Source organism: Moschus berezovskii, chromosome 5 (genome assembly GCF_049115385.1).
Source record: "Moschus berezovskii isolate FMDL1 chromosome 5, NW_MosBer_1.0, whole genome shotgun sequence".
In the NCBI taxonomy this organism is placed as follows: Eukaryota; Metazoa; Chordata; class Mammalia; order Artiodactyla; family Moschidae; genus Moschus; species Moschus berezovskii.
This window is the reverse complement of record NC_142464.1, coordinates 59035796-59061685: the sequence shown is the minus strand read 5'-3', so window position 1 is coordinate 59061685 and position 25890 is coordinate 59035796. Positions and strand designations below refer to the sequence as shown.

Genomic DNA, 25890 nt, shown 5'->3' with positions numbered 1-25890 from the left:
CTTCATTTCTAGTATTTTTCTAGTATTTTTTGCCATTACTTCCTTTTCATAAATGTATTATAAAATGGTTTAAATACATGGTCAAATTTTTATAACAAGCCATAAAACTAATAAAAATATTCTATGTACTACTGCATAAAACACACTTAGAAAAAACTTCATTGTCCTATCAACTTAGTACTTATTTTACTAAGTCTGGGTAGTTGTAGTGTACTTTCAATTAAATTGTCTAAATAAAACATCTTGTTTCTCTTTAGACTGATCATTCAGACGTTCATTTCAATGATCATTCAGACGTTCATTTCAATGCGCTATTTTTTTTTAATTAAGCACCTTGATTAGCATTTTCCAAGATTATATCTGCATTTCTCTGTCAACCTCATGCATCTATCACATGGCCTTTTTGGTGAGACATCGTTTGAGTCATAACTTAATAGAAAAAATAAAACTGAGTATCACAGGTGAACTATAATTCTTATCTAGCATCATCTGAGGATGTTTGGGGTAAATTTTACATTTATGACCAATTGAGAATCTTCTATATCTTCCCACAGGAGGTCCAGTAAAAAAGATAAAATTATTTCTTTGTCACACATCGAATTCAACCAATGCGTAAAATTTATATCTAACAGCAGCAAGACAGGAAAAAATGAAGTTAGGGCTAAAAGAGAGCATAAATTTTTAGCTTTTCACATTTACATTCATATCCTTTCCTCACTCCCTGCAGTTTAGGAAATTTATGTATCTTGGTTAATCACTTTTCCACACATAGTTTATAAACAAGTATTAAAGTAGGGATAAAGATGAAAGAAAATAAACAAATGTAAATTCAGTCCCTATTCACTCTGCCTCCTAAGAACTCAAATAGTGACATTGTAAATTTCTATTAAAAATAAAGCTGATTGCGTTGCAAATCCTCTAGTTCTTGGTTAGTTACCTAACATTCCTCCACCTCCAGGGAAAACTAGGTTTGTTTTTGAAAGAGGAAAACCACAGAATAAATAAGCTTCTGAGAATATGGCAAAGGGCTTTGAGATGAGGACACAGAAAAGAGAAATGTAGAAAAGAAAAGTACAAAACAAAAATTCAATGAACAGATTTCTTTGTGAAGTCAGCTTATTGAAGCAAAAGTAAATTTGGGAATTCTATGATTATCTGATGGATTTTGATAGTGCTAATTGTTGGTTGTGATCATCTATTTCTCAGACCTAGAATGACTATCCATCCAAAGTGCACTGAAACCTCATTGCCTCATAGATTAGGCTAGGGGTATTCAACATAAAATTTCAGTTCAGTTCAGTCTCTCAGTCGTGTCCGACTCTTTGCGACCCCATGAATCACAGCACGCCAGGCCTCCCTGTCCAACACCAACCATCATCACTCAAACTCATGTCCATTGAGTTGGTGATGCCATCCAGTCATCTCATTCTCTGTTGTCCCCTTCTCCTCCTGCCCCCAATCCCTCCCAGCATCAGAGTCTTTTCCAGTGAGTCAACTCATCGCATGAGGTGGCCAAAGTATTGCAGTTTCAGCTTTAGCATCAGTCCTTCCAAAGAACACCCAGGACTGATCTCCTTTAGGCTATGATGTTTTCAAGATTTATAGTCTGCTGCCAGAAATTTCATACAAGTTACATTACTGCCAGGGTAGGTTGTCTGATGTCAAGTGATGAAAACTACTTGCCAGTCAGAGTAATTGGTGCCCTCCCCGACCCCAGATAGTAAAGAATCTGCCTACAATGCAGGATATCCAGGTTTGATCCCTGGGTCAGTCGTGAAGATTCTCTTGAGAAGGGAATGGCAACCCATTCCAGTATTCTTGCCTGGGAATTCCCTGGACAGAGGAGCTTGACAAGCTACAGTCCACGGGTCTCAAAGAGTCAAACACAACTGAGCGACTATCACTTTCACTTTTCTACTCCTATTCCCACTTTACCAAATGCCTATTTTTTCAGGTAAACTCGGTGAGTTCCTTTTCTTTGTCATTTGCTAAATTATGGAATATATTTTCATTAGTAAATAATCTAGTGGAGGGAAAATGTTAACTCTGGCAGAATTTTGTGTTCAATTTGCTTTTAATCTAAAAATAATTTAATACAAGTAAAATCTTTCATACATGACTCTTCTAATAGATCATTTGGGTTATGTCACAGGTATTATGCAAATAAACTTATTAAAATGTTTATAAACCATAATGTGTGTTATATATGTGACATATTGTTGCACTGTCAAGTATCTAAGTAACCAGATGGAACTCTTTAAGGAATCAGAGGTGATGGAATAATCACGCTTAAGTCAGAAGCAATATACACAACTTTTGTTGGTCTGCTTTATGTCTTATCTTCTTTCTAAAATGTATCACTGTATTTTTACATGTTCATGATTTTTTAAAAAGCATTAACCCATGAATGCCATCTCAAGGTAAAGAGTAATATATATTTGTCAAATCTAAATTGAGAATTTAAAAGAAAAATAGTGGTTTTATGTTCTATTAATTTATGTACTGATATTTGGGGCTCACCATTTGGTGATCACAAAACAAATTAACACATTTATTATTTGTTCACCTTATTACAACCTACATCAGACTTGCTAACCATAGTTCATCCTTAATTCCTTCTTTAGAGAAGGAAGGCTGCCAGGCAAAATCAGTTTACTAAGATATCTTTGGTTTAAGAATGAATATGTCATTCCACATAAAGTACTTTGAATTTTCAACCAAAAGAGGAAAAAACTGGTAGAGAAACTTGAAGGCAAGCATCTTCAGAATTTTTTTTTTTTTCACATCTGTAAGTTTTAGGAGTTGGCAGATGTGGCAAACATTCCTTTCAATCTATTAGTTTATTTAGAAAGTATTTTCTTTCTCTTTTTAAAAATATGTATTTATTTAGCTGCATCCTGTCTTGGTTTTAGCACATGGTCTTAGTTTCCCCATGGAACATAGGATCTTAAATTTCCTGACCAGGAATCAAACCTGTGTTCCCTGCCTTGCAATGCAGATTCTTAACCACTGGACCACCAGGGAAGTCATTTTTTTCTCTTTTTAATTCTCTGAGTTAGATTGGAGAAAGCTGCTTGTTTGAATAAATACCAATTTAATGAACAAGATGGAGAAGGCAATGGCAAGCCACTCCAGTACTATTGCCTAGAAAATCCCATGGATGGAGGAGCCTGGTAGGCTGCAGTCCGTGGGGTCGCTAAGGGTCGGACACGATTGAGCGACTTCACTTTCACTTTTCACTTTCACACATTGGAGAAGGAAATGGCAACCCACTCCAGTGTTCTTGCCTGGAGAATCCCAGGGAAGGGGGAGCCTGGTGGGCTTCCTTCTATGCGGTCGCACAGAGTCGGACACGACTGAAGTGACTTAGCAGCAGCAGCAGCAATGAACAAGATAAACACTATAGTTAGAGTTACAATCTGACAACAGAGAGTAAGTGCAACAGTTTAAAATAAGATAGTAAATGATCGAAAAAAATATAAAAGTAGAAAAATTCACCTACAGAAAAATAAGGTAAAAATTCTATTGTTTGCTTCATGTTTCTCTTTATCTCACATGATTAAAGGCTTTTTTAAGTCTCTTTTTGTATACATCTTTACTGTAGATTAAAAAAAAATTCCTTACCATAGATATATTTTGACATAGAATTTAGTTTATCTGAAATATGTAATTTCTCTAGATAGCACCTGAAAAAAGTCAATTTTTACATTACTGATGAGAAATTCTTCCACTGTAGACATAAGGTTTCAAAGACATCTAGGTAACTGTCTCAGGAATTACTTTGAGGAAACTTAAAAATCCAAGTTCTATTTTATTACAAGGCAAAATAATAAACAGTTATACCCAGTGCCCTCCAGATCAACAATAACTGCAGCATTATCTTCCTCACTCAATCTTAATTTAGCAGAAATCAAACCATTTAAAATCCAACTGGTATATGCATCCATTCACTTCTCCTCCAATCAAAACTGAATGGGCCTGTCAACAGAGATGCACACTTACAAGTGTGAAACCATTTGACCATGTTATATTTTAATTTGCAGAGACAAAAAAGACAAGCAATTTATTTACATAAAACTGTACAAAAGCAAATTAAATTATGTAAAGTATTTCATAAATAGTTGGACGAGTGTTTAATACATTTCGCCATGTTTAGCATAGTTACGTGCATAGTGACTCATAAGAAACGATGATAAATTGTTCTCTGCTTCACTATCAACATCCAAGTAGCAGAACAATAGTCAATGATCAACATTACAAACGGATCGTACCACACTGAATGCAAGTGCTTTAAAATGTAGGAAAAATTGTCTGAAAGTAAACCCTAGGTAGCTGAAAAAATGATGCCTTCCTCCAGATGTTATATATACCTCTGCCAGGTCACAACTAACAACTTTACAATATTCATGATCATCTTCATTGTTTTGTTTTGTTTTTCCCCTTAAGAACTCATCTTATATTTACTGCTGATACGATATACCTAAAACTGTTGAGGTCTTCAGATTTCTCATGTCTGTTTTAGGATAGCTGTTTGATTCTGGCAGTTTCTTCTGGTCTCTCTGTTTTATTTTCCTATAAGACAGCTTCCTAGGGTAACCTTTCAGTCAGACATCTTCAGTACCATCTTAGTTTTTCTTCCCATAAAAATAGTGCCTCTTTTGTTTTCTGAAACACAGGCAGCAGGCCAGTCAGAAACCATAATGATATCTGGAGGTTCAGAATGAACCTCAGAGGTTCAGATTTTAGACTGAAGCTAAAGATGTTTTAATACACATAAATTGATATAGTTACTCAATTTATAAATGTGTCCTAATGTATATTGCATGCAAAGTTCACTTGAGCTTCTTGGGTACAGAAAACAAATATGGTTTATATAGTGCACAACCAAAATGAAACAGCAGCTAAAAGAAAAATAACAACAAAAGAAGAAAGAATAGAAATGGTAAATTAGTATTTTACCTTGCAAAATGGACTGATTTCATCCCTGATAATCTCTTTCTGTATTACTGTTACAATAAATGCATTAGCCTTCTAGACCAAATTAAGTAGCCCATATAAATTTTGCTTTATGAATGAATGATATTTAAGACTGGTCCACTATCTGAGTTTGTCAGAAGGCAAATTTTTAATATATTATTTATTATTTTCAGAAAATAAGCATGGATAAATATACAGGATCAAAAAAGTTGGGAATAGCCCATTTCCCCTCATTGTCCAAACCCAACAACCGTTTTTTTACCATAACAACAGGTATAAAAGGCACAGTTGCTTATTTTGCATTCACTCATTTATTATTTTTTTGTTTCTTTTTATAGATTTTTTTCAAAAGCACTCTATATATGGAGTGGCACCAGATTTAACCTATTCAAAATAAAAGTCATACAAACACAAAATAGATTTCTGTGTCATGCCAGCTCATTATAATAATAAACATGTTATGAGAGCTAATTCTACTAGAATTACTGCGAATACTTACAGTACACTGAATTTTATTCTTTCACACCCATTTTAGTTCTAAAGAGGCTCACGAGTTAAATGATGATGACATGGCTATCTTGTATGTGGTGCAAATGTCATTGGGGAATGTGGATCCAATTAATCCAAAGGTCCCATATGACCCGTATTAGCTTTATAGACAACAGAAGGGTTTTAAGATAGAGTGAAATGAGCTATCTAATGTTTCAAGTGTATCATGAAAGAAAAAAATGCTTTAAAATAAGTCTGTTGCACACCTGTGTTATGCAATTGAATATTTCCTTTGTAACGTGCAAGAAAAAATATGTATACATTTCATAAGTATCTTTAGAAGTATTTTGTCTTAATAGGTACTTACAGATTATACAAGGTAGAACTGCTTTAATGCAGTTTCCTAACAAGGTACTAGAATTGCATCTTTCCATAATGTAAATAATAATCAACCATAAACATTTTCAATTATTGATATTTTAGTCCAATGATTTTTCTTCAATTACATATCTTCTTTCATCCTATTATACATAAACTAACATCAAAATGAAAACTCCATTTAAGAAAGAGTATAAGGAAATGACCCCAAAGAGTACCCCACCAAACAGAGAAGTGATTTTCAAAGATAAGCATTTTGATGACCTATAGTGAATTAGCAACCTGTATACCAGGTTGCTTCACTTTGTAGTCTAAGAAATACTGCAAAGCATGAAACTACCCAGAGCTACATTGTTTCTACAGTTTGCTAAAGAGCCATCAAGGCTATGCCTTAACTAGGTTACAAACATTCAGTAATGGGAATGTTTGCTCTCTTCACCTGTTATCCCCTAGCCTGTCCCTGGATTGTCACTTTATCTGAATGCCCCAGTTTAGTTTCCCATTGTATTAAATTCTCCTCTGGAGAGGAAGTGACCCTAAAATCTGCATATTCTGTTTCTTTATATTACACTGAAAAAAAAAAAAAAAGACTGCATATTTTTGAACTTTGAGATGTGCATACCACGAGACATGTCACTGCCCAGAACTCCTTTCTTTCATGTTCAGTCTGGATTAGTTAAAGAGATATGTTAAACAATGCTCAAAATCACGTTAGTGACAAAGTCAATTAGGGGTGTCACCTTGTTTCAAAGTTGTGAGTCTCGAGATAGTGCTATATTGCACAGAATGCAAAATTAATGCACTTTTGTTACTTGGAAGTGTACACTGAACATGTAAAAAAAATGCACTTGGTTATTTCAAATGTGGATGAGACCAGTAAGTACAACCTGATTTTCAAATGATGATAGTAAACTTAACTAAGACTGTTATGCCAATGTATCTTTCTCTTCCTATCTACCCATAGATATGATATTAAAAAGTAGAATCTTCCCTGATAATATTTTCGAAACTAAACTTTAACCTCAACTAATTGCCTATTATAGTACTAAACATATGTCTCACTGGCTTTTCAGTTTCTGGACTTTCAAAGAAAATTCATGCTTTCTGAGTATAGAGAAAATGTAAGATAAACTGGCTTTTGAGGGTTTCCTCTGTGTGCCTGGGTTCAGTGACTTCTGTTGCTTAATGGATTTCCACATCAAGACCAAATCTACTCCATGATTTCCCTGATCTGCCTTATGATCTTTGGCCTTTTAATGATACAATTGTTCCCATTAGTTGATAATAGTGGTGCCGTTCCAAAAACATATATAGTTTTTAAAAGTTATAACTAGTGTAATTCATGTGATCAAAGTAGCATGTATCCTAAGAATATTCAGTAAATGTATGGAACTGACAATGCTCCCGACTTGAGAAAAACAACCTATGCCAATTTGGGACTGCTGTCTCTGACTGGGTATTATTTATTTTTTCAGGCTTTGTTAGAATGTTAAAGCTGTTATCTTCCCCCAGATGCTTCTTCTGGAGTTTCCCTCCATAAGGACTGTACCATTAGAGGGACTCTATCATGTTTGCGGGATTGACTTCCATGGTTATTCATCATATTCTGATCATATGTCTGAAATACATTTCACCTGATCTGCTTTTTTCTGATCAACCGGATGACATTCAAACTGAATCAAAGTGACTAAAATCATGTTTCAGCTTAGGGATAATGAGAGTATGTATGTTCTGCTAATCAGGCTTGTTACCATGAAAGAAACTTGCAACCATCTTTTTTTGTTTGTTTGTTTTTCTGGTTTTTGGAGTGGGGCGGGGAAGAGAGAAAGAGGGTTTGGGGAATCAGTGAGGGGGTTAGACATGCAAGTAACAAGGATGGTTTCTACATTGTACATTTCAATCAGGCTGAACAGTGTCACTCACTAAAGGCCTGATCTGGAGGCAGAAGTGGCAGGCAAAGCTTTGTCTCTTTGGTAGCCCCCTCTTTTTGATTACAAGGTTTCATTTTGTAAGGTTTTTCACCCCTTATTCTCCTTCTCATACATGAAAAGAACTTTGCTGTTGCTTCTGTATAGCCTACAGGTAAACTTCTCTTCTAGTGAGAGTATTGACAGGAGATGGCTTGTATTCCCCTGTTTTTGTTAGGGGAATATCCTCAGTGTTGGCATCCTCATTTTTGCTGAAACTAGCCGCACTGAAGGTGTCATAGGATGAGGTCAACTTTTTGTTCAGGAGGTTTCTGTTGCGGTCGCCCATGATGGCGGCCTCACCATTAGCCAGCTTTTCCTGGCTTCCTCGTTCATCAACAGGCATGAAAGTGGAGAGTTTGGGCTGGCTCTTCTTCCTCTCTGGAGAAGTGCGGACAGGCATCCAGCAGGAGTCGGAATGGCCGTACTCATCACACTCACGGGTACATTTCCCAGTCAGGGCTACATCTGGAAGAGGTCTTGAATCTGAAATTTAAGGAGAAGGAGGCTTTAAAGCAGGCCATTTCTCAATAGCCTTTTCCGACCTGTATGAAACTGGGGCGGCGGGGGGGAGAGGGGGGGCTAGTTATATATAATATTACATATAAATTTCCTTTATCATATTACCTTTTACAACACTCTGCAGTTCATTATTCCAAAGAACTGTTTTTATTTCATATCCATTAAAAATAAGGTTTCGCAAAAACTTCAAATATTATAGAAAGAGAGTAGAGGACAAATGGATAAATTTAAGTGTGTGTTGAACAGACAACAGGTATATGAATTTGTTACAGGACAGGTACGTGTGCATATTCTCACATTGAAATAAAGTATGCAAGTATGTTTGTATGGGAGTAAATTTTTCCATAGTTATAAGTTATTAAATCCAAAAATATAATTTTCTGTATTTATAAATTATCCCAGAAATCATGTACTTTTGCCAATTGAATTGCTTTGCTTCCTGTTTGTACATTATTCATAGAATGCAAATATGCAAAACCTTATATTTAAAATATATTATAAAACATCAAGGTGACTCAGAAGTAGAACCTAAATTGACAGCACACTGTGTGGTTAAAAAGTTAAAAAAAGCAAAGTACCCATGGGTTCAAGTATGAGCATACTAGTAGAATCAGCACTTACCCAACCCGAGCCCACACCCTACCCGGCCTCCCACCTTGTTAATGACCTTGTTAATGTGCTGTAGGATAGTCCCGTGAGTGTTCACATAGAAATATACCTGTCAGTGTGTTTGCTGAATGGAAATACTATGTGAAATGCAATGTACTGGGTAAATTGAATCAAACTCCTATAAGTTTTGATGAAATGACACGTATTCCTAATTAAAGATTGTTGCCTAATGCCATAAGAAATATCTTCCATTTCTATAAAGCTGTTATATCATTGTATGTGTCTGTCTTTGGAGAATAGTTATATATTTTCTTACTATTACAAAGATTTTTTAACAGATTTGTTTTTGCTTGAGAAAGAGAGTGAGAGAGAGAAAAACCTGCTTCACCTCAACAGATTCTAAGAAAACAACCTCTAGGGTTTTATTTAATATATTTGATAGTTTCTTTTACTGCCAAACAAAAGAACATAATATGACTGTGCTCCAATGTATATCGTTCGGTATCATTTTATTACAAGGCTTGGGACTTAAAAGACTGACAAATTTTAACCTCTGCAAATATATTCACAACAAAGGAAATCTGTGATATTTGCATATGCACCCTGGGTAGACTGGTTTAAAATAAAAGAGTGGGTTATTTAACTTATTCCCAATATATTTAAACCTACTGCTTTTGTCTCCATACATCAATTCCTGTAGTATAAAATGATATTCTCATTTGGTTATCATCTGTATTAGGTTATCATTTGTATTAGGTTATTTTAGAAGTTTCACATCATTGAAACTCCTAAATCACGTCAGTCCAATATTGCATGTCATTTTTTTCACTTTAGTAATGGGTGGCTAACTTAAATATTGATATTTGTCAGCTTAATGATTTTTGAACCACTGTGACCTGAGATTTTTATGCTATGTGCTCAGAGTTCAGCAAGAAAATGCCATTGTTCTTCATGGGATCCGGAATTACTTTTCTCTTTTCCAAAGGCAAAATGCAAAGATAACTATTTATTGCAGTTGCAAATGCTGCTCTTTGATTTTAAGTGGACAGATCCTATTAATTTTATCATCAAAAGAGAAAGCACATTCCTATTTTTGTGCATGTGCTAAACTCCCTCTGTGTTTCTCAAATACAAATTTTAGATGCATTTAAAAAAAAAGTATTGACAAAATTTTTGAGTGGTTTTTGTAATCTGGTTAGTTTAAATGAGCAAACTGAGTTATTTGGAATAGTTCCTATCTTGGGATACTTTATTTGAAGCTGACCTAAATGCTTTGAACAGGAAAAAAATCTTATAAAAATGCAAAGTGTGAGATCAGATTTACTTTTTACTCTAAACATTCCTTTTCTTCTTCACTGCCTTAATAAGTCCAAGTTTTTCTTTATCTCTTATGAGAGTGCCTGCCAAGGACACAAGACAGTAATCAGAAATTTAGCTACAGAAGTTGGAAAAGGTCTTTATAAATGTGTTTGTCATTCCCTGAAGAGATGATACAGAATTGTCTCTAAACATCTCTGCGTTTACTTAAGGATGACAATTTACTTAGACGATGACTTACATAGGTCACTGCTTTTGGGGATTAATTTTTGTTTCCAGGCTGAAATTCATAGCACCTTGTGTATCCTTTATTGGTGATGCACTTAGAGATAGCTCACAAAATTATCTTAACACTCTAACACCTCTTCCTACCTGTTATACTTAATTTGTGTACCGTGAACTCCCTGTAGCTCATAAAAAATTATATTCATTTAAATTGACTCAATTTCCAGTCACCTAGAATTGAGATGCTCTTCAGTTCATTCCCATCAGTCTTTACTTCATAGTCCAGGTTATTTCCTGCTAAAATTGATTTCCTCTTTTTGCTTTTAAGGAAGGGCAGCTTATCTTCTCTGCCATAAGCCACATGTGGGCTGCCACATCTCTATCCCAGAAGGATGACTTTTAATAAGGATCTCCTGTCATTTCCAAAGTCAAACACTTGACTGAGGACCACAGTGGAAGTTTGACAAGCCTAATTGGCTGAGACATGTTGCAGTGTTTGTCATCAAATTTAGAAAATAATCAAGAAAGGCTATAAGAGATTCATCACAAGCAATCAAAACTTCTAATCTTGATGACTCAAATCCTCAAAAGAAATGCCAATGATTAACAAATGCAATTTATATTATGATGCAATTTATTAAGGGAAAGCATGAATAGAATAGTATTTTTTCTGTATTTCCTTATTTTATTTATGCAAGTAGATATTATATATATATTTAAAAGACAGGAGTTATATAGGGTTTTACAGAATTATTAAACACACTTTTTTCCATTTTCTTAAAAGATATACTCCTAAACTGTCCTCTTTTTGTGGGATTGTAGAGGCAGATCTTCCACAAATAGTAATCCTCTTTAGTCTTTCACTGAAGGAGGTGTTTTCTTATATTTAAGAACATTATTGCACACTTCAATTTAGCACTCTTCTCTTTCATTTTGACCTGAGTGAAGATGGAAAATAGTTAATCATGACTCTTTTTACATGGTACTGAGTAAATTAATTAAAAAAGCAAAATATTCTGTATTGAAACATGGTATTCTCTATCAGCATTTTCCATAAGTAAGTGAGTTCCTTAGAGGTCCCCCCTTCACATGCACTTAATCATATTAAATCTTGAGATGACTGAAAGTCGAACTGGTATTCATTAGGTCTTGTTGCTTTAGCATCATTTGCAGAGTTTTCCACTTTCAACTAGCTATGCTGTTTACTAGAAACATGACATATAATAACTTTGGAAGGTTAAAATCTGTTCTTAGACATAAAGTTAATTATCCCCTCAAAAGTACAGAGTTTTCAGCTATCATAATATCAAACAATGTATAACACACACAAAAATTCCCTGAACTTCTTCCCTCTTACTTATCACTTCAACCCAACAGCAAGGAGGATGGAGATAGTGAAGGGTTCAGACTATGGGAGAGATGAAGCCAAAGAGCAAGTGTTTTGACTTTCACTTTAGTGTTTCCCATAACACCATATTGCTCCTTCTTAAAATGTAACAGCAGAGTTATTTAGAGGTCAATTACTGCTACCCATAGCCATGAGAAAAAGTTACAGTCTCCTAAAAAAGAGAAAAAAAAAAAATCTGAACAGCACAGGAAAGAGATGTCACAAAGACAAAAAATTTAAAAATACTTTAAAAATAATTCAACCTTTTTAAAGACTATACATTTCCTAATGTGAAGGAAATTATAACTTATTTAAGAAATCAAGTTCCTTCTCTACAAAGAAATGTACTTCATCTTACTAGGCAGGGCAGATGAGTAGGTGGTGAGAAAATATTGCTACACAATGACCTCAGCAAGAAGTGACAGATAATATATAGCATCATCAGAAATACAAAGGAAAGTCCAAGTTTAAGGAGGCATTTAATGTTTCCAAAAGCTGTCCTATGCAATTCAGAAACTTTTAGAGGAATCAGTATTACAGGAGAGCAGTGGAATTGTTAAGGTTTTTAAAGACAACTTTGTACCAGTAAAGATTTGGATAGACTCAATTATGCATTTTGCCAGAATCCTGGTCACCCACTCCTGTTCCAAGCCCTTGTCTTAGGGCTGAACATATAAAGATATTTCCATTTCCTAAAAGAGTCATGAAAATGTTGCATTTAGTTTTTAAACATTTCCAATGAGTTTTTTCTTTGTCTTGTTTTACACCCAGATACCTAAAGCTATATGCATCATCACTTATTTGTTAAAAATACAAATCACTTAATGCTTTGACTGCATGAAATAAATGGATTGTTAATGGACATGTAGACGTCTCAAACAGTCACAACCTTCCAATTCACTTAGTCCATTCTTAACATTACTTGACAAAATTTTGCAAATAAAAGATTGCGCTATTCTTTTCTTTGGGGGAGAAAAAATGCACACACAGGCACATTTTCCTTTTTCCTTTTTTAAGGATTTATTGTTCTGTTCCATGTCTTGACCTCCTGTTATCTGAAGACTTCCTTTTCTAGAGACATACCTGATTCTGGTGGAATTAGGTGGACCATGCACAGGTTTTACAAAAAGATGAACAACAGCAAAAAAGGCAGATAAATTCTGTTGCTTTTCCAACTAATATTTTAATATTAACTTTATTTTCTTTAATTCAAATGAAAGTATCATTTTTATTCCAATGATTCAATTAAGTACTTTATTTTAAAATAGCTGTCAGAAAATGATTTACTCTTGCCTTATATAATAGATCTGGGAACAAATAACTACATAAACCTTTCACTGGAACATTATTATTATAGTCAGTGAAGTTTAGGAATAAGGATATGAGATCAAAAAAGTGCATACTGAGTTAGACTTGGCTTTTTATATAAATGATCTAAAGATTAGGGCTTCCCAAGTGGCGTTAGTGGTAAAGAACCCTTCTGCCATTGCAGGTGACATAAGAGATGAGGGTTCTATCCTTGGATCAGGAAGATTCCCCTTCAGGAGGGCATGGCAACCCACTCCAGTATTCTTGCCTGGAGAATCCCATGGATGTAAGAGTCTGGCGGGCTATAGTCCATAGCATCACAAATAGTCAGCCACGACTGAAGCAACTTAGCATGTACACTCAACTAAAGATCCTTGCCTTTTGTCTGTTTGGGGCATTTAGGAAGGTTAGAAAGGTGAAGCACATTAAGAGATCATGGAGAAGGTAGAAACCGTTGCCTCAGACAAGCAGTAGATGATCTTATGAATATTCCAGAAGTTTCTGTAAGAAGGGGAAATTTGTTGTTATGCAGTGTCACCCAGATCTATTACGAGGTGGTTAAAATTTCTACACTTTGTTCTAATTTATCATGAAATCACTTCATTCTATTGACTTATAAGAAGAGATAAGTGTCGTCAATCCAACCAGCCCTTACTTCAGTCTCATCTATACTTTTCCTGAGTACCTCCTTCAAGGGACAATGGAACTCATGAAACAAACAGGAGGCTGTTTTGAGTGTCATTCTGGGTCCATCATGTGTAAGCTGTATGACTTTGGATATAATTTCCCTGAGCCTCAGGTTCCTCATTTGTGAAGTAATAATACCTATTCCACCATTTTTATGGGGATAAATGAGTGAATGCATATTAAGTTTATAATATGGTGTCTGATGCTATATATATTTTAGGTAAATAGTAGGTCACAGCCCCTGGAGAGATGTAAAAACATAGACTTTTTTTTTTCTCTCTGCAGTCTTTCCTGAATGAAATGGGTGTTAAGGGAATAGGCACCACAACAAGGATCCTTGAATTCAAATCCTGACTTTGTCACTTAGTACATATGTAACTTTAAACAAGTTACTTGGTTCATGTAAATATCCTAAACTTTATAAAAGACATAAGAATGAATTAACTTCTTAAGAAAATTATGAAGATTAAATGTATTAACACAGGTAAAGTTAATAGTAAGAATTCTTGACACACAATGGGCCCTCAATAAATATTAGATATTTCAAGTGCACAATCCCTTATTCACAATTCAGTTCTCAAAATAGCTTTGAAAACCAAAAACTTTCATTCCCCATATATTTACAATAAACCTGACTTTTAATACAATGTTATTTTTCATCTTTATCTCACATAGTGTGATATATGTTTTGAAGGAAAAATAGTGTTTAATTAAAGGCACTATCTCAGACTCTTAGATCTTCAAAATGATAGGAAAGTGAAAGTTCCTTTATGTCCAACTTTTTGTGACCCCATGGATTGTAGCCTTCCAGGCTCCTGTGTCCATGGAATTCTCCAGGCAAGAATACTGGAGTGGGTTGCCATGCCCTCCTCCAGGGGATCTTCCCAACCTAGGGACTGAACCAGGGTCTCCTGCATTGCAGGTGGATTCTTTACCAGCTGTGTTACCAGGGAAGCCCCCCAAATAATATAGATGCATGATATTACCTTTTCTAGTGTATAAATGATTCCTATTTTCAAGATATGTTTGTTCTCAAGGGTTTCAGATAACTTACTATGGATCTAGTAGCAATCATCAGTCAAAAGGACATGTATTTGGAGTTATTTTTTCAGTAGGACTCATGGATTTATGCTGATAGTATCTGCAATATACCAGAGCTGCCACCTACTGAGGAAAGTACAGTGGTCATGTGTTACTCCGTATCAGATATTCCCCTTAACACTTCTTTGTTAAGACTTGGCCGGAGAAAATTTATTCAGGGTATGTCATAGTAGTTCAAAACTGAACAGCAAATTCTCTGTTATGTTAGTTGCAGTTATCCTTACAACATAAACAGATCAACCCCACAATTGCTCATTTTCATTTGAAAGAGACTTGCCTCTGAGATACTGGGTTGCTATTTTGCTTTGCCTGCATGGACCACAACATAAAAAAGAGAGAGTGAGTTTCATTTTAACATTTTAACATGTTAAAAATTAGTAATAAGCTAACCTCAGACTAAGAGCTTGAAAATCTAGAAAAGACAACAAAAAGCAGGGAAAATACCTCACCTTCAATGCACCCTTCAGAGATCAAAATTTATGAAACAAAAGCATTCAAGTTTTGTGGATTTTATGATGTATGTATATGCTTGTTTTAAGTCACAAAATAAGGCCAGAAATTCCTCTCATCTTCCTATACACAGCCCTTTGGCATGTGCTATCACTACTACTGTCAAGATTCTGTTTCTGCAGCCCTTGAAGCTGGGCTAGCTTTGACTACTAGAGAGACACTGCACAATTTTCAAGATAGGTCTCACGAGTCCTCGCAGCTTCTGCTTTTGACCTTGAAAGACTGTCATCTCCATCCTGACAGAAAGCATGATCTAGCCTTTTTGAAGATGAAAGACTCTTTGAGAGAGCGAGAGACTCAGCTATTTCAGTTGGCCCAGCAGAGCCTACCCCAAGTCAACCCCCCGGATGATGGCAGCCCCATGAGTGATCCAGACAAAACTTGCAGAAGAATCAATAGTCAATCCACAGAAACATGGAAAGTAATCATTCTTTGTTATTTGAAGCTCCTAATTTATGTTGGTTTTTGTTTGTTTAGAGGGTGAGGAGAATTCCTAGATGCAGCAACAGATCTCTGAGGTCATGATCATGGACATACTGTATTATCTGTGATAAACAAACAAAAAGAACAGCTTGAGATATAGAAACAATATATTCTACTTTTATGTCTTCTGATCATGGGCAACAAACTGACCAATATTATGGAAAGAATAAACAGTTACAAGGATGTAAGCACATTTAATTTGAAGTTCAAGCAGAGGACTCCCATAGAAATCTGGAAATTTTGGTCCTGTGATTACTGGATTTTTCACCTAAGAGTGCTCTAGTTTGGGCTGGCATGCCAAGACAATATTAAAATGTTTAAACATGTTTGAAAGCATCAGCAACTTTTCTCTGGACCTTAGGCTAAACTCAGTTAAATAGCAATTGAATGTGTCTCAAGAAGCATTTACTGCCCTGCGGCTTAGACCAATGTCATTCTGAATGTGGTATTATCATATACAGTGGAGACTGCAGGCCAGATTTCAAGCAGTCCTGCTGAATCAACTCAAACATGATTCTGCTGGTTGGCACATGAAAACTGCATTACAGCAGAAAAATGTATGGTGACTGCTGGAGAGTGATCTATTTATGCACTTCAAAGATGGGGCTTCACTTTGATTTCACTCTTTATAAATGCAAAATTTGAGGTGAGATAGTGGAGGTGTTCTTGCCTGGAGAATCCCAGGGACGGAGGAGCCTGGTGGGCTGCAGTCCATGGGGTCGCGAAGAGTCAGACACGACTGAGCGAATAAACTTTCCCTTTTCACTTTCATGCATTGGAGAAGGAAGTGGCAACCCACTCCAGCGTTCTTGCCTGGAGAATCCCAGGGATGGGGAAGCCTGGTGGGCTGCCGTCTATGGGGTCGCACAGAGTCAGACACGACTGAAGCGACTTAACAGCAGCAGCAGCAGCAGTAGAGGTGAAGGGACTATTAAGCAAAGAGAGTGAAGGAAAGGAAGGAAGTGCTGAAAAAATTCGGAGATGCTCTAATATTGATCAGAAGAGTTTATAAAACCCAAAAAGGATTGAGGATATTTATTACACAAGTTAACAATTGATTATCCCACTGAAAATAGATGGAATTCTGGTCGTTCAGGCCATTCATGTTTGCTTTTCCACTGCAACAATCCAAGTTTTCATGACTTTTTTTTCTAGTCTCTTGGGTTTCTTTAAGTTAGAAATTATTTTCTTTGGGTGTCATAGACTAGCAATCTAATGAAAAGTAGAAGCATTGCCTCCCTCCATAAACTCAGATATATGCTCATAAAATTTGCATAAAAATTTGAGTGGAGTTCAAGATACCAGTTAGGGCTGTAGCATCTTTATAGATGGAATTATTACATTTATACTGCTTTCCTTTGAGTTTAAATAAATGATTAAGAAATATTTAACAAATCATAACCTATCCTTGAAATTTAGAAATTTACATGTGGTAAATAAATTGGCCTTCAGTGACAGAAATATTTAAAACAAACAAAAACATTCTGCAACACATGTATAGAAGTGAGGAAAACAATTAAGGTTTGGTTATGTTAATATTGCAGGTAAGTCATTTAAATGCCTCTATCTAAAACCCCCCAATAATTTATAAAGCTTTGTGTTGATAGCAGATTAATACTTGTGGGGAGATTTTACTGGTTGCTGATCAACTTGAAATGTATTTTCTTTCCTAGAACCTACATCAAGATTTGCACCAGTGTCTTGAATCGTAAGCAGCTGGATCTTCACTCACCGTGAGAAGGGCGATGAATTAATGAATTCTTGTCATGCAGGAATTATATACAAAACAATAATGATCCAGATGAGTTTTTTAATTAATAAAATGTGTTAGCCACTGCACATTAGTTCTATGGTAAAGTGAAAAGTGGGTACTTCTAAAAGAATTGAAAGTATCTATCTAGAATCACTTTCCAGTAATGACCTTAAATCTTTAATGTCTTCAATATTGATTATAAAATTATAAAATATATATCCTACAATAAATGTTAATTTTGGAATGTATATTTATTCTAAAAATAATATATAAAGTTTCTATTAACTGTAAGAATATTATATTTGGATGGTAGTCTTAAAGGCAGTGCCCATTTTATCTTTGCTTCTCCATATAACATATGATATCAATATTTCAATTTTTACAGCTGAGTAATACTCCATTGTATATATGCGGCAAAAGTCACAATACCTGTTCATTTTCTCCTTTAATGTAGTGATCCTACGGAACTATACAATTATTGTAACAATATGACCATTTTAAAAATACATTCTCAAGTTATTTGCATGGAATTACCTATTGAAATGTATCATACTCATACAGTGGCTTATCTATTGAAAACACTCCTGTAACAACAAGTTGAGTAGTAACAGAATTCCATTAGTTATTGTAATTGAGGAGAAAGACAAAGAGTTCCTCCTTTGTGCTCTTTACTGAGGAAGGCTTCACAAAAGTCTTGAGTTCAGAAGTACTTATTGAGAGGTGAGGTTTTGAAAGCTTTTAATAGGAGCTGAAACACCATTTATGAGGACAGTTTTGTATGGCAAAACCAATACAATAATGTAAAGTAATTAGCCTCCAATTAAAACAAATAAATTTAAAAAAAATTAAAGGCCAAAATGAAAATTAAAAAATAAAGTAAAACTATTGGAATGCTGGCTCCTTACTCTCATCAATAAGTTTATCAGTTAAAACCAAAATTGGCCATCACAGTTAGAACGAAATGAGTGTTGACGAGCTTGGGAACTTAGAGCAGGTAAATCAAAGGGAAAAAAAGGTAATGATTTCTGATGACTAGCAAACAGTACTCAGTGAGCAGCTCAAGTGGGGGAAATCAATGAAGCAACACTGGATCAGTTTGCTTCATTGATTTTTGCTGCTCATCGAAATGTTTTCCTTTATTTACTTCCGATTTCTTCAGAAAGTGGCGAAGCCTCACTGCTGATCCTCCCTTGGAGCCTGTGATGGGAGGATGAGCAAGCTTTGGAGATCCTCTCATGCTTGCATTATACCTTTCCATGCCACATGAATTCAGAAGCACTTCTAACGCCCCCTGTGATGCTGCAAATGCCATCATGCGCCCACAACCTTACTATGGTAGGCAGAAAGATGGTTCCCTCCCAAAATATCTACATCCGAGTCCCCAGAATTTGTGAGTCTGTTAGATGACAGGACAAAGGAGAATTAAGGTGGCAGGAGGTATTAAGTTTCCTAATAAACTGTCCTTAAAATAGGGATATTACAAGGTGGCCAGTTATAAAACAAATGATGTGAACACACACTAATAATTGAAAAAGGTAAGGAAACAGACTGTCTCTTTGAGCTTCCAGAAAGGGGAGGCAGCACTGCAGAGACTTTGATTTTAGCCCCCAGAGACCCAGGTCAGACTTCTCAGGTACAGAACTGTAAGAGGATACATTTTTGTTGTTTCAAGGCACTATGTTTTTGGTAATTTATTACAATTGCAATAGGCAACAGATACATACTCCCACCACTTCTCAGAGGAAGATCAGGGGAAGATCAGGGTAGACTTGAAGCATTTGGTCCTTTCTACCCATACTCTGATGCTGGGAGGGGTTGGGGGCAGGAGGAGATGGGGACGACAGAGAATGAGATGGCTGGATGGCATCACCGACTCAATGGACATGAGTTTGAGTGAACTCCAGGAGTTGGTGATGGACAGGGAGGCCTGGCGTGCTGTGATTCATGGGGTCGCAAAGAGTGGGCCACGACTGAGCGACAACTGAACTGAACTGAACTGAACCCATACTTATCCATTGGAGGGAATGGAGTAGAAAAACTTTGATTTTTGAGTCATATTTACTCTGTTCAGGAATTTTTTTATACTTCTAAAAATTTTGCTATACCTTAGTATCTAATTGTCCAAATAATTTGTATCTGACCAATCAGCAAAGTCCAGCAAAGTACTAACAGCTCACGTTTCTGAGTGATACCATTTTCTTCCTAGTTCCTCAGTGAGAGCTGTCTCAGGGATTATTAAGGCTATCTCTCTTTGGGTAGTGGGATTCCCAAGAAGAGAAAAGAAAAAGAATTTGGAATAAAATACAGGAAGGAGAACCAGGTACCAGGGTACAATCTTAATGAGGTCTCTGTCAAATTATTATGATGCTTTTATGATTTCCTGATATTTATTACTTGAGTCATAGTTGTCTCTTTGTTAAGCCTGTTCCCTCTTAGTAATTATCAGGAGAGCTACTAATAAAAAAGCACCTTTATGATTATTTTAAGCACAGTAAGTAGAAAAAATCTCTCCCTAGCTTGAAACTCTCTTCTAAACATTTCAGTATCAGTTTCAAACTTTGTATTTCTACATAGAAATTCCTTCAAGATCTGAATCCTGCCTACTCTTAACCCTGATCTCTTTCTATTCTTCAGTTCAGTTCAGTTCAGTTCAGTTCAGTCGCTCAGTCGTGTCCAACTCTTTGCGACCCCATGAATCACAGCACACCAGGCCTCCCTGTCCATCACCAACTCCTGGAGTTCACTCAGACTCATGTCCATCGAGTCGGTGATGCCATCCAGGAATCTCATTTTCTGTCATCCCCTTCTCCTCCCAGCCCCAATCCTTCCCAGCATCAGAGTCTTTTCCAGTGAGTCAACTCTTTGCGTGAGGTGGTCAAAGTATTGGAGTTTCAGCTTTAGCATCAGTCCTTCCAATGAACACCCAGGACTGATCTCCTTTAGAATGGACTGGTTGGATCTCCTTGCAGTCCAGGGGACTCTCAAGAGTCTTCTCCAGCACCACAGTTCAAAAGCATCAATTCTTCGGCGATCAGCTTTCTTCACAGTCCAACTCTCACATGTTCCCTTTTACCACTTCAACAGACCTACTGTAATTGTCATTTCTAGAAAGTCCCTTGCTGTCCCATGTCTTCATGGCACTAATGTGCTGTCTCTTCTGCTATTCCTTGGCTATCTGTCTCCCACAAATCCTTTGAAATCTAGTTTCAACATGTCAACTTTGAGATTTCGCCTAACCAGACTGTCTAATTCTGACTTCTCTTTACCTCTCTAGCCTTCATCATATGTCTCTCCCTTGTAGTTGTTAAGTTGTGTCCCACTCTTTTGTGACCTCATGCCCTGTAGCCTGTCAGGTTCCTCTCTCTCTGTCCATGGGATTTCCCAGGCAAAAATACTGGAGTGGGTTGTTGTTTCCTTTTCCAGGGGAACTCCCAACCCAGGAATCAAAACCAAGACTCCTGCATTGGCAGACAGATTCTTTATTGCTGAGCCACCAGGGAAGCCCATGTCTCTCTCTACCACAGCATTTAATATATTGCACTGAAATCTGCTACCCATTCATGTGACTTTTTCTGTAAAATGTTACTCCCTGTGGCTATAATTCACTTCACAAGTTACTGTGTACTTGGGATGCTAGCACCAAGCTGGTAATATACTCAATATGTGCTTTTTGAATGATGGATGAAAAACATGGTGGAGAAACAGATTGCATGTCATCTCTGATGATTCGGTCTAACTCCACAATGGCCACAGGTAAAAGGAGGTAAAAGGAGGATAAGGACATATGCCAATCACAAACACAATGCAATTGGCCAAGCACAGAAGGTGAAGTAGATTCTATTTGTTTGTTTGCTATATACAGATCTGAATAAACTTCTCTACCCACTCACTCTCCTTACCCCCTTTCACAGACTGTCCTATAATTTCTCTAGCTGAGATTTATTTTCTAGTAGAACAATGCAATTGATCGAAATAGCCCATGGATATATTTTACAGAACAAAATGCAGTCCTCAGCCTGGGGCAGGCTAGTGGGGTCACTAGAAGCAGTAGTGGGTGCAAAGTAAAGTCTAATGAGAAAAGTTTATACTTAGTAGTCACAAGACTACACATAGGAACTAATTTGTTAAGCTTCTTTGCTCACAAGTAACTATTTTCTAGTTACTTTAATGTTTTCGGGACCTCTGGTGGCAGTTATATGAATCTTTCAATAATAAACTTGGGAAATGAAATTTATTTTTGGCTTATACACAGCTTGTATCATAGAAGAGAAATTTCAAAGCATGAAGGAAAGGTATTCTATGTAATGGAAAATGAAAAGAAGAAAGCTCTCTGCTCTCATTCTTATAATGTGGGTGTATTTTAATAGGAACTATTGTAGGCAATGTGCCAACCTATTTCAGTTCAACAAACTTTATTTGCCCTTTCATAGCAACCTTATGGGTACATTTTAGGTGAGTAGGATCATGGGCAGTTTAGATCAGTGCTTTTCAAACAGAGAATCAAGATCACCTGGTTGGTGGCTGAAGTTACTTATGAGGTTAAAACTGGCTCACATTATTTTGCAAATATTTTATTGTAGATTTTTCAATAATGGTATGTATATTTATATATATGTACTTGGTCCCCATATAAAGTGGAAATTTTTTTTCTGGGTTACATTGATTCTATAACTTAAATAATACCACATGGAAATCAGTATATTTTTGGCGATTTCTGAGGAAGTTATATATTCTGTGATATTTAACACAAAACATAACTTTAATATGCACACAATGTCAGGTTAATTTTAAATTGTACTTTTAGCTGTCATTTCGAATTGTACTTTAGAGACTACAGTGCTATCCTTATAAAAAGGAATTCAGATAACTTAAAGAATGAGTTAGTCACATCCGCAATAATCACTTCAGGAAGTCTACTGTAAATACAGTCTCTTATTTTGAGACATTCTGAATTTACAGTTAATTCCCTAGATTCCAATTTCCTAGAATTATATATAATTGTGATGAGCCTTCTCATAATCCAGTTAAATCCTCTGATAGACTTTATTTCAATCAGCAAAATGGCAACAGACCCTTTAAAAAAGAAGTACTTAATGTGACTTCTTAAAAGTCATGTAGACATTAAGATGTAGGACACATTTAAGCTGTCTAATTGTACCACTAGTCTAATGCCTAAGTATTAATCTGTCACAATGTCAAATTACATACATTTAGGTTTCTTCTTTTTTTTTTAAGTAAAATGTGTCTGTGCTTAACAAACTCAGAGTGAAAAAAAATTCAGGACTGCAATTAGAATGTCATCTCTTCTGCAGATGACATGAGAAATGCATGAATCAGAGCTTAACAGTCAACATAATTTCACAGATAATCGTTGCAAAATTATGGTAATGCAACAATGCAGAGTACAGTGAGATTAGCAGACAGTGATGATCAACTATTTATCTCTACCATCTGCCATGCATGCTTTTTATTTGTTTTTTTTTTTTTTTAATTTTCTGCCAATGTTTTCAGTTTAGAATTTGCCAGTACTAGGCATCGCATAGGAAAAGAGGTTTCATGGTATAAACAAATTTTTCCATGTGTTCAATGAATTAGCTTCACTGGCTCTTAGGCAAAGAAGACTGGTTGGATGGAATCAACTTTAGCAAGCTTTGTATTTTGCCCTGAGTCTTCTACAATTTAAATGTGTCGATCCTATACCAAAAAAAGGATAAAACTACAAATATTGCAATGAAAATCATCACTAACGCATATGCTTTGGGAATTTCCTTTACATGACATAAAATTTTTGTGTACTATATTAATCATTGGATTGTACCCCATGAGTACTTCAGTGAATTATTTGGTGAGAATGTTGCTAATTTGTCAATATTCACTGTCTGCAAATAAGCCAAGGACTAGAGGAATCAGGACTTGCAATGGCAGAACAGGAGAACTCAGAGGAATTTCCACTATGTAGAGAAAATAAGAGATAAACTTTCCTTCACAAAGTTGGCATGAAGGTTTCAGGTTCAGGGAAGGTAGATAGCACTATTATGGTAACCGGGGTCGCAAAGAGTCGGACACGACTGAGCGACTGAACTGAACTGAACCTGAAAAAGTATATTCATTCATTCAGGAAATATTGATATATCAGCACTATTCTAAAACATAGTTCACTCATTTCTCACAGCAATCTTGTGAGACAGGTTGTATACTGACCCCATTTTACAGATGAGGAAAGTATGAATAAAGAAGTCAAATGAGTTTTTCACAAGTTTGCATCTAGAGAATGAAATAATGAGGTTGGAAACACAGACATTCTGACTTTAATGTTGTGCTGTTTACTGCTATACATACTCCCTTTCAATTAATAACACATGAATATACTGTAAACTTGTGTCATAAGCTTGAAAAGAATTATCTGTCTCTAAGCTGAATTAAAGCAGAAAAGCATTTTCCTATCCATAGGAGAAGAAAGCTGGAAAAACAGTATCTTCAGGTATACTAAGAATCTCAATAGACTTAGCTTGAAATAAGGGGAACATTTTTAGTTTGGACAGACAAAAAGGTGAAAACTCAAGAAGCATGTGCGTAGAGGTTCCAGGACCAAAATGATATTGGGAAATGACTGTTTTTCTTGGCTCTTTCTCTCACAGCTATCCCTCAGTTGGTCTCTGGATGGATGAAGAATTTTGTATCTAAGTCAAAATAAGGAGTCTAAATTACTATGTTGGTAAAAAGCCTCAAACTTCTCCTATTATTAAAGCCATATTCAGCTAAGAAAAGGTTGCATCTTCACAATATTGGTCTATTTTTAATTCTACATGGTAAAAAGACACCTCAATTATGAGGTTTGGGATCACTGTCATCCCAGAGACAGAAAAGCCAAGTTTGGAAACCATAGTGTGCTGGGCTGAACTTCTTAGAATGGGAGATGCCAAGCCACTCCTTGGTGAGGTGAATGTGAGAAATGGAAATAAATGCTTTAAGAATAGAAGAAAGAAGTATGATGGTTATTTCTAGCAAACAAAGCATCAAAGAGATTATGTAGGACATACTAATCACAATTGGGTTGGTTAAATTGGGAAAGAAAACCTGACTGGACTGATTTCTGAAGAGAAAATAAACACAAAGAGATATTTGAGCCACACTTATTTAACCCTGTATTAATCAGGTAATTGACATACATATGACTTGAGAATATATAGGTACAATCCATGAGGCTGAGATTTAACCTGCAGGGATGAGGAAAGTGTATGTATATTAAAAAAGAATGAGGAAAAAGTGGTGCCTTCAAGTATACTTAATACATGTCACACATTTTCATAACAGTATCTTGGAGCCCAAACCAAGGAACCATGCACAGTGCAAACTTTTATTTTCACTGTGTGAAAATCTTTACTTTCATTCCTACACTAGTGGGAATCAATGAATCAGTGTGATTAACATCCTGAGATCTAAGCAAAGGAAGTCTGATTGAGTCTACACTCTGCCACTTACCAGCAAAGTAACCTCAGGCAGAAGCACGGCTGAGAGGAGCTACCCCTCACCCAAGGTGAGGGGCGGCAGCTGAGAGGAGCTACCCCACTCCAAGGATTGGTGGCTGGGTGGGCGCAGGAGGGCCGAGAGGAGCTACTCCACGTTCAAGGTCAGGAGGGGAGGCCGTGAAGAGAGACTCCTCATCCAAGGTAAGGAGCAGCGGCTGCGATTTGCTGGAGCAGCCGTGAAGAGATACGCCACAGCCAAGGTAAGAGAAACACTAGTAAGATGGTAGGCGTTGCGAGAGGGCATCAAAGGCAGACACACTGACACCATAATCACAGAAAACTGGCCAATCTGATCACACGGACCACAGCCTTGCTTATCCCAATGAAACTAAGCCATGCCATGTGGGGCCACCCAAGACCAACGGATCATGGTGGAGAGGTCTGACAGAATGTGGTCCACTGGAGAAGGGAATGGCAAACCACTTCAGTATTCTTGCCTTGAGAACCCCATGAACAGTATGAAAAGGCAAAATGATAGGATACTGAAAGAGGAACTCCACAGGTCGGTAGGTGCCCAATATGCTACTGGAGATCAGTGGAGAAATAACTCCAGAAAGAATGAAGGGATGGAGCCAAAGCAAAACCAATACCCAGTTGTGGATGTGACTGGTGATAGAAGCAAGGTCCGATGCTGCAAAGAGCAATATT

The 25890-nt window shown here is 36.4% G+C and overlaps 1 protein-coding gene across 3 annotated transcripts in view; it reads right to left on the bottom strand.

Moving 5' to 3' along the window:
• Nucleotides 1-3857: 3857 nt before the first annotated feature.
• The window catches only part of PCDH7 (protocadherin 7), a 483519-nt gene continuing 461486 nt past the window's right edge, over nt 3858-25890 (bottom strand). For 2 of the 3 annotated variants that reach the window (XM_055434833.2, XM_055434835.2), the window contains exon 3: nt 3858-8297. In XM_055434833.2, the coding sequence (XP_055290808.1) occupies nt 7921-8297 (377 nt within the window). In that variant the 3' untranslated portion in view covers nt 3858-7920. The remainder of the gene's footprint in view (nt 8298-25890) is intronic. The other variant, XM_055434836.2, reaches the window with a different exon arrangement.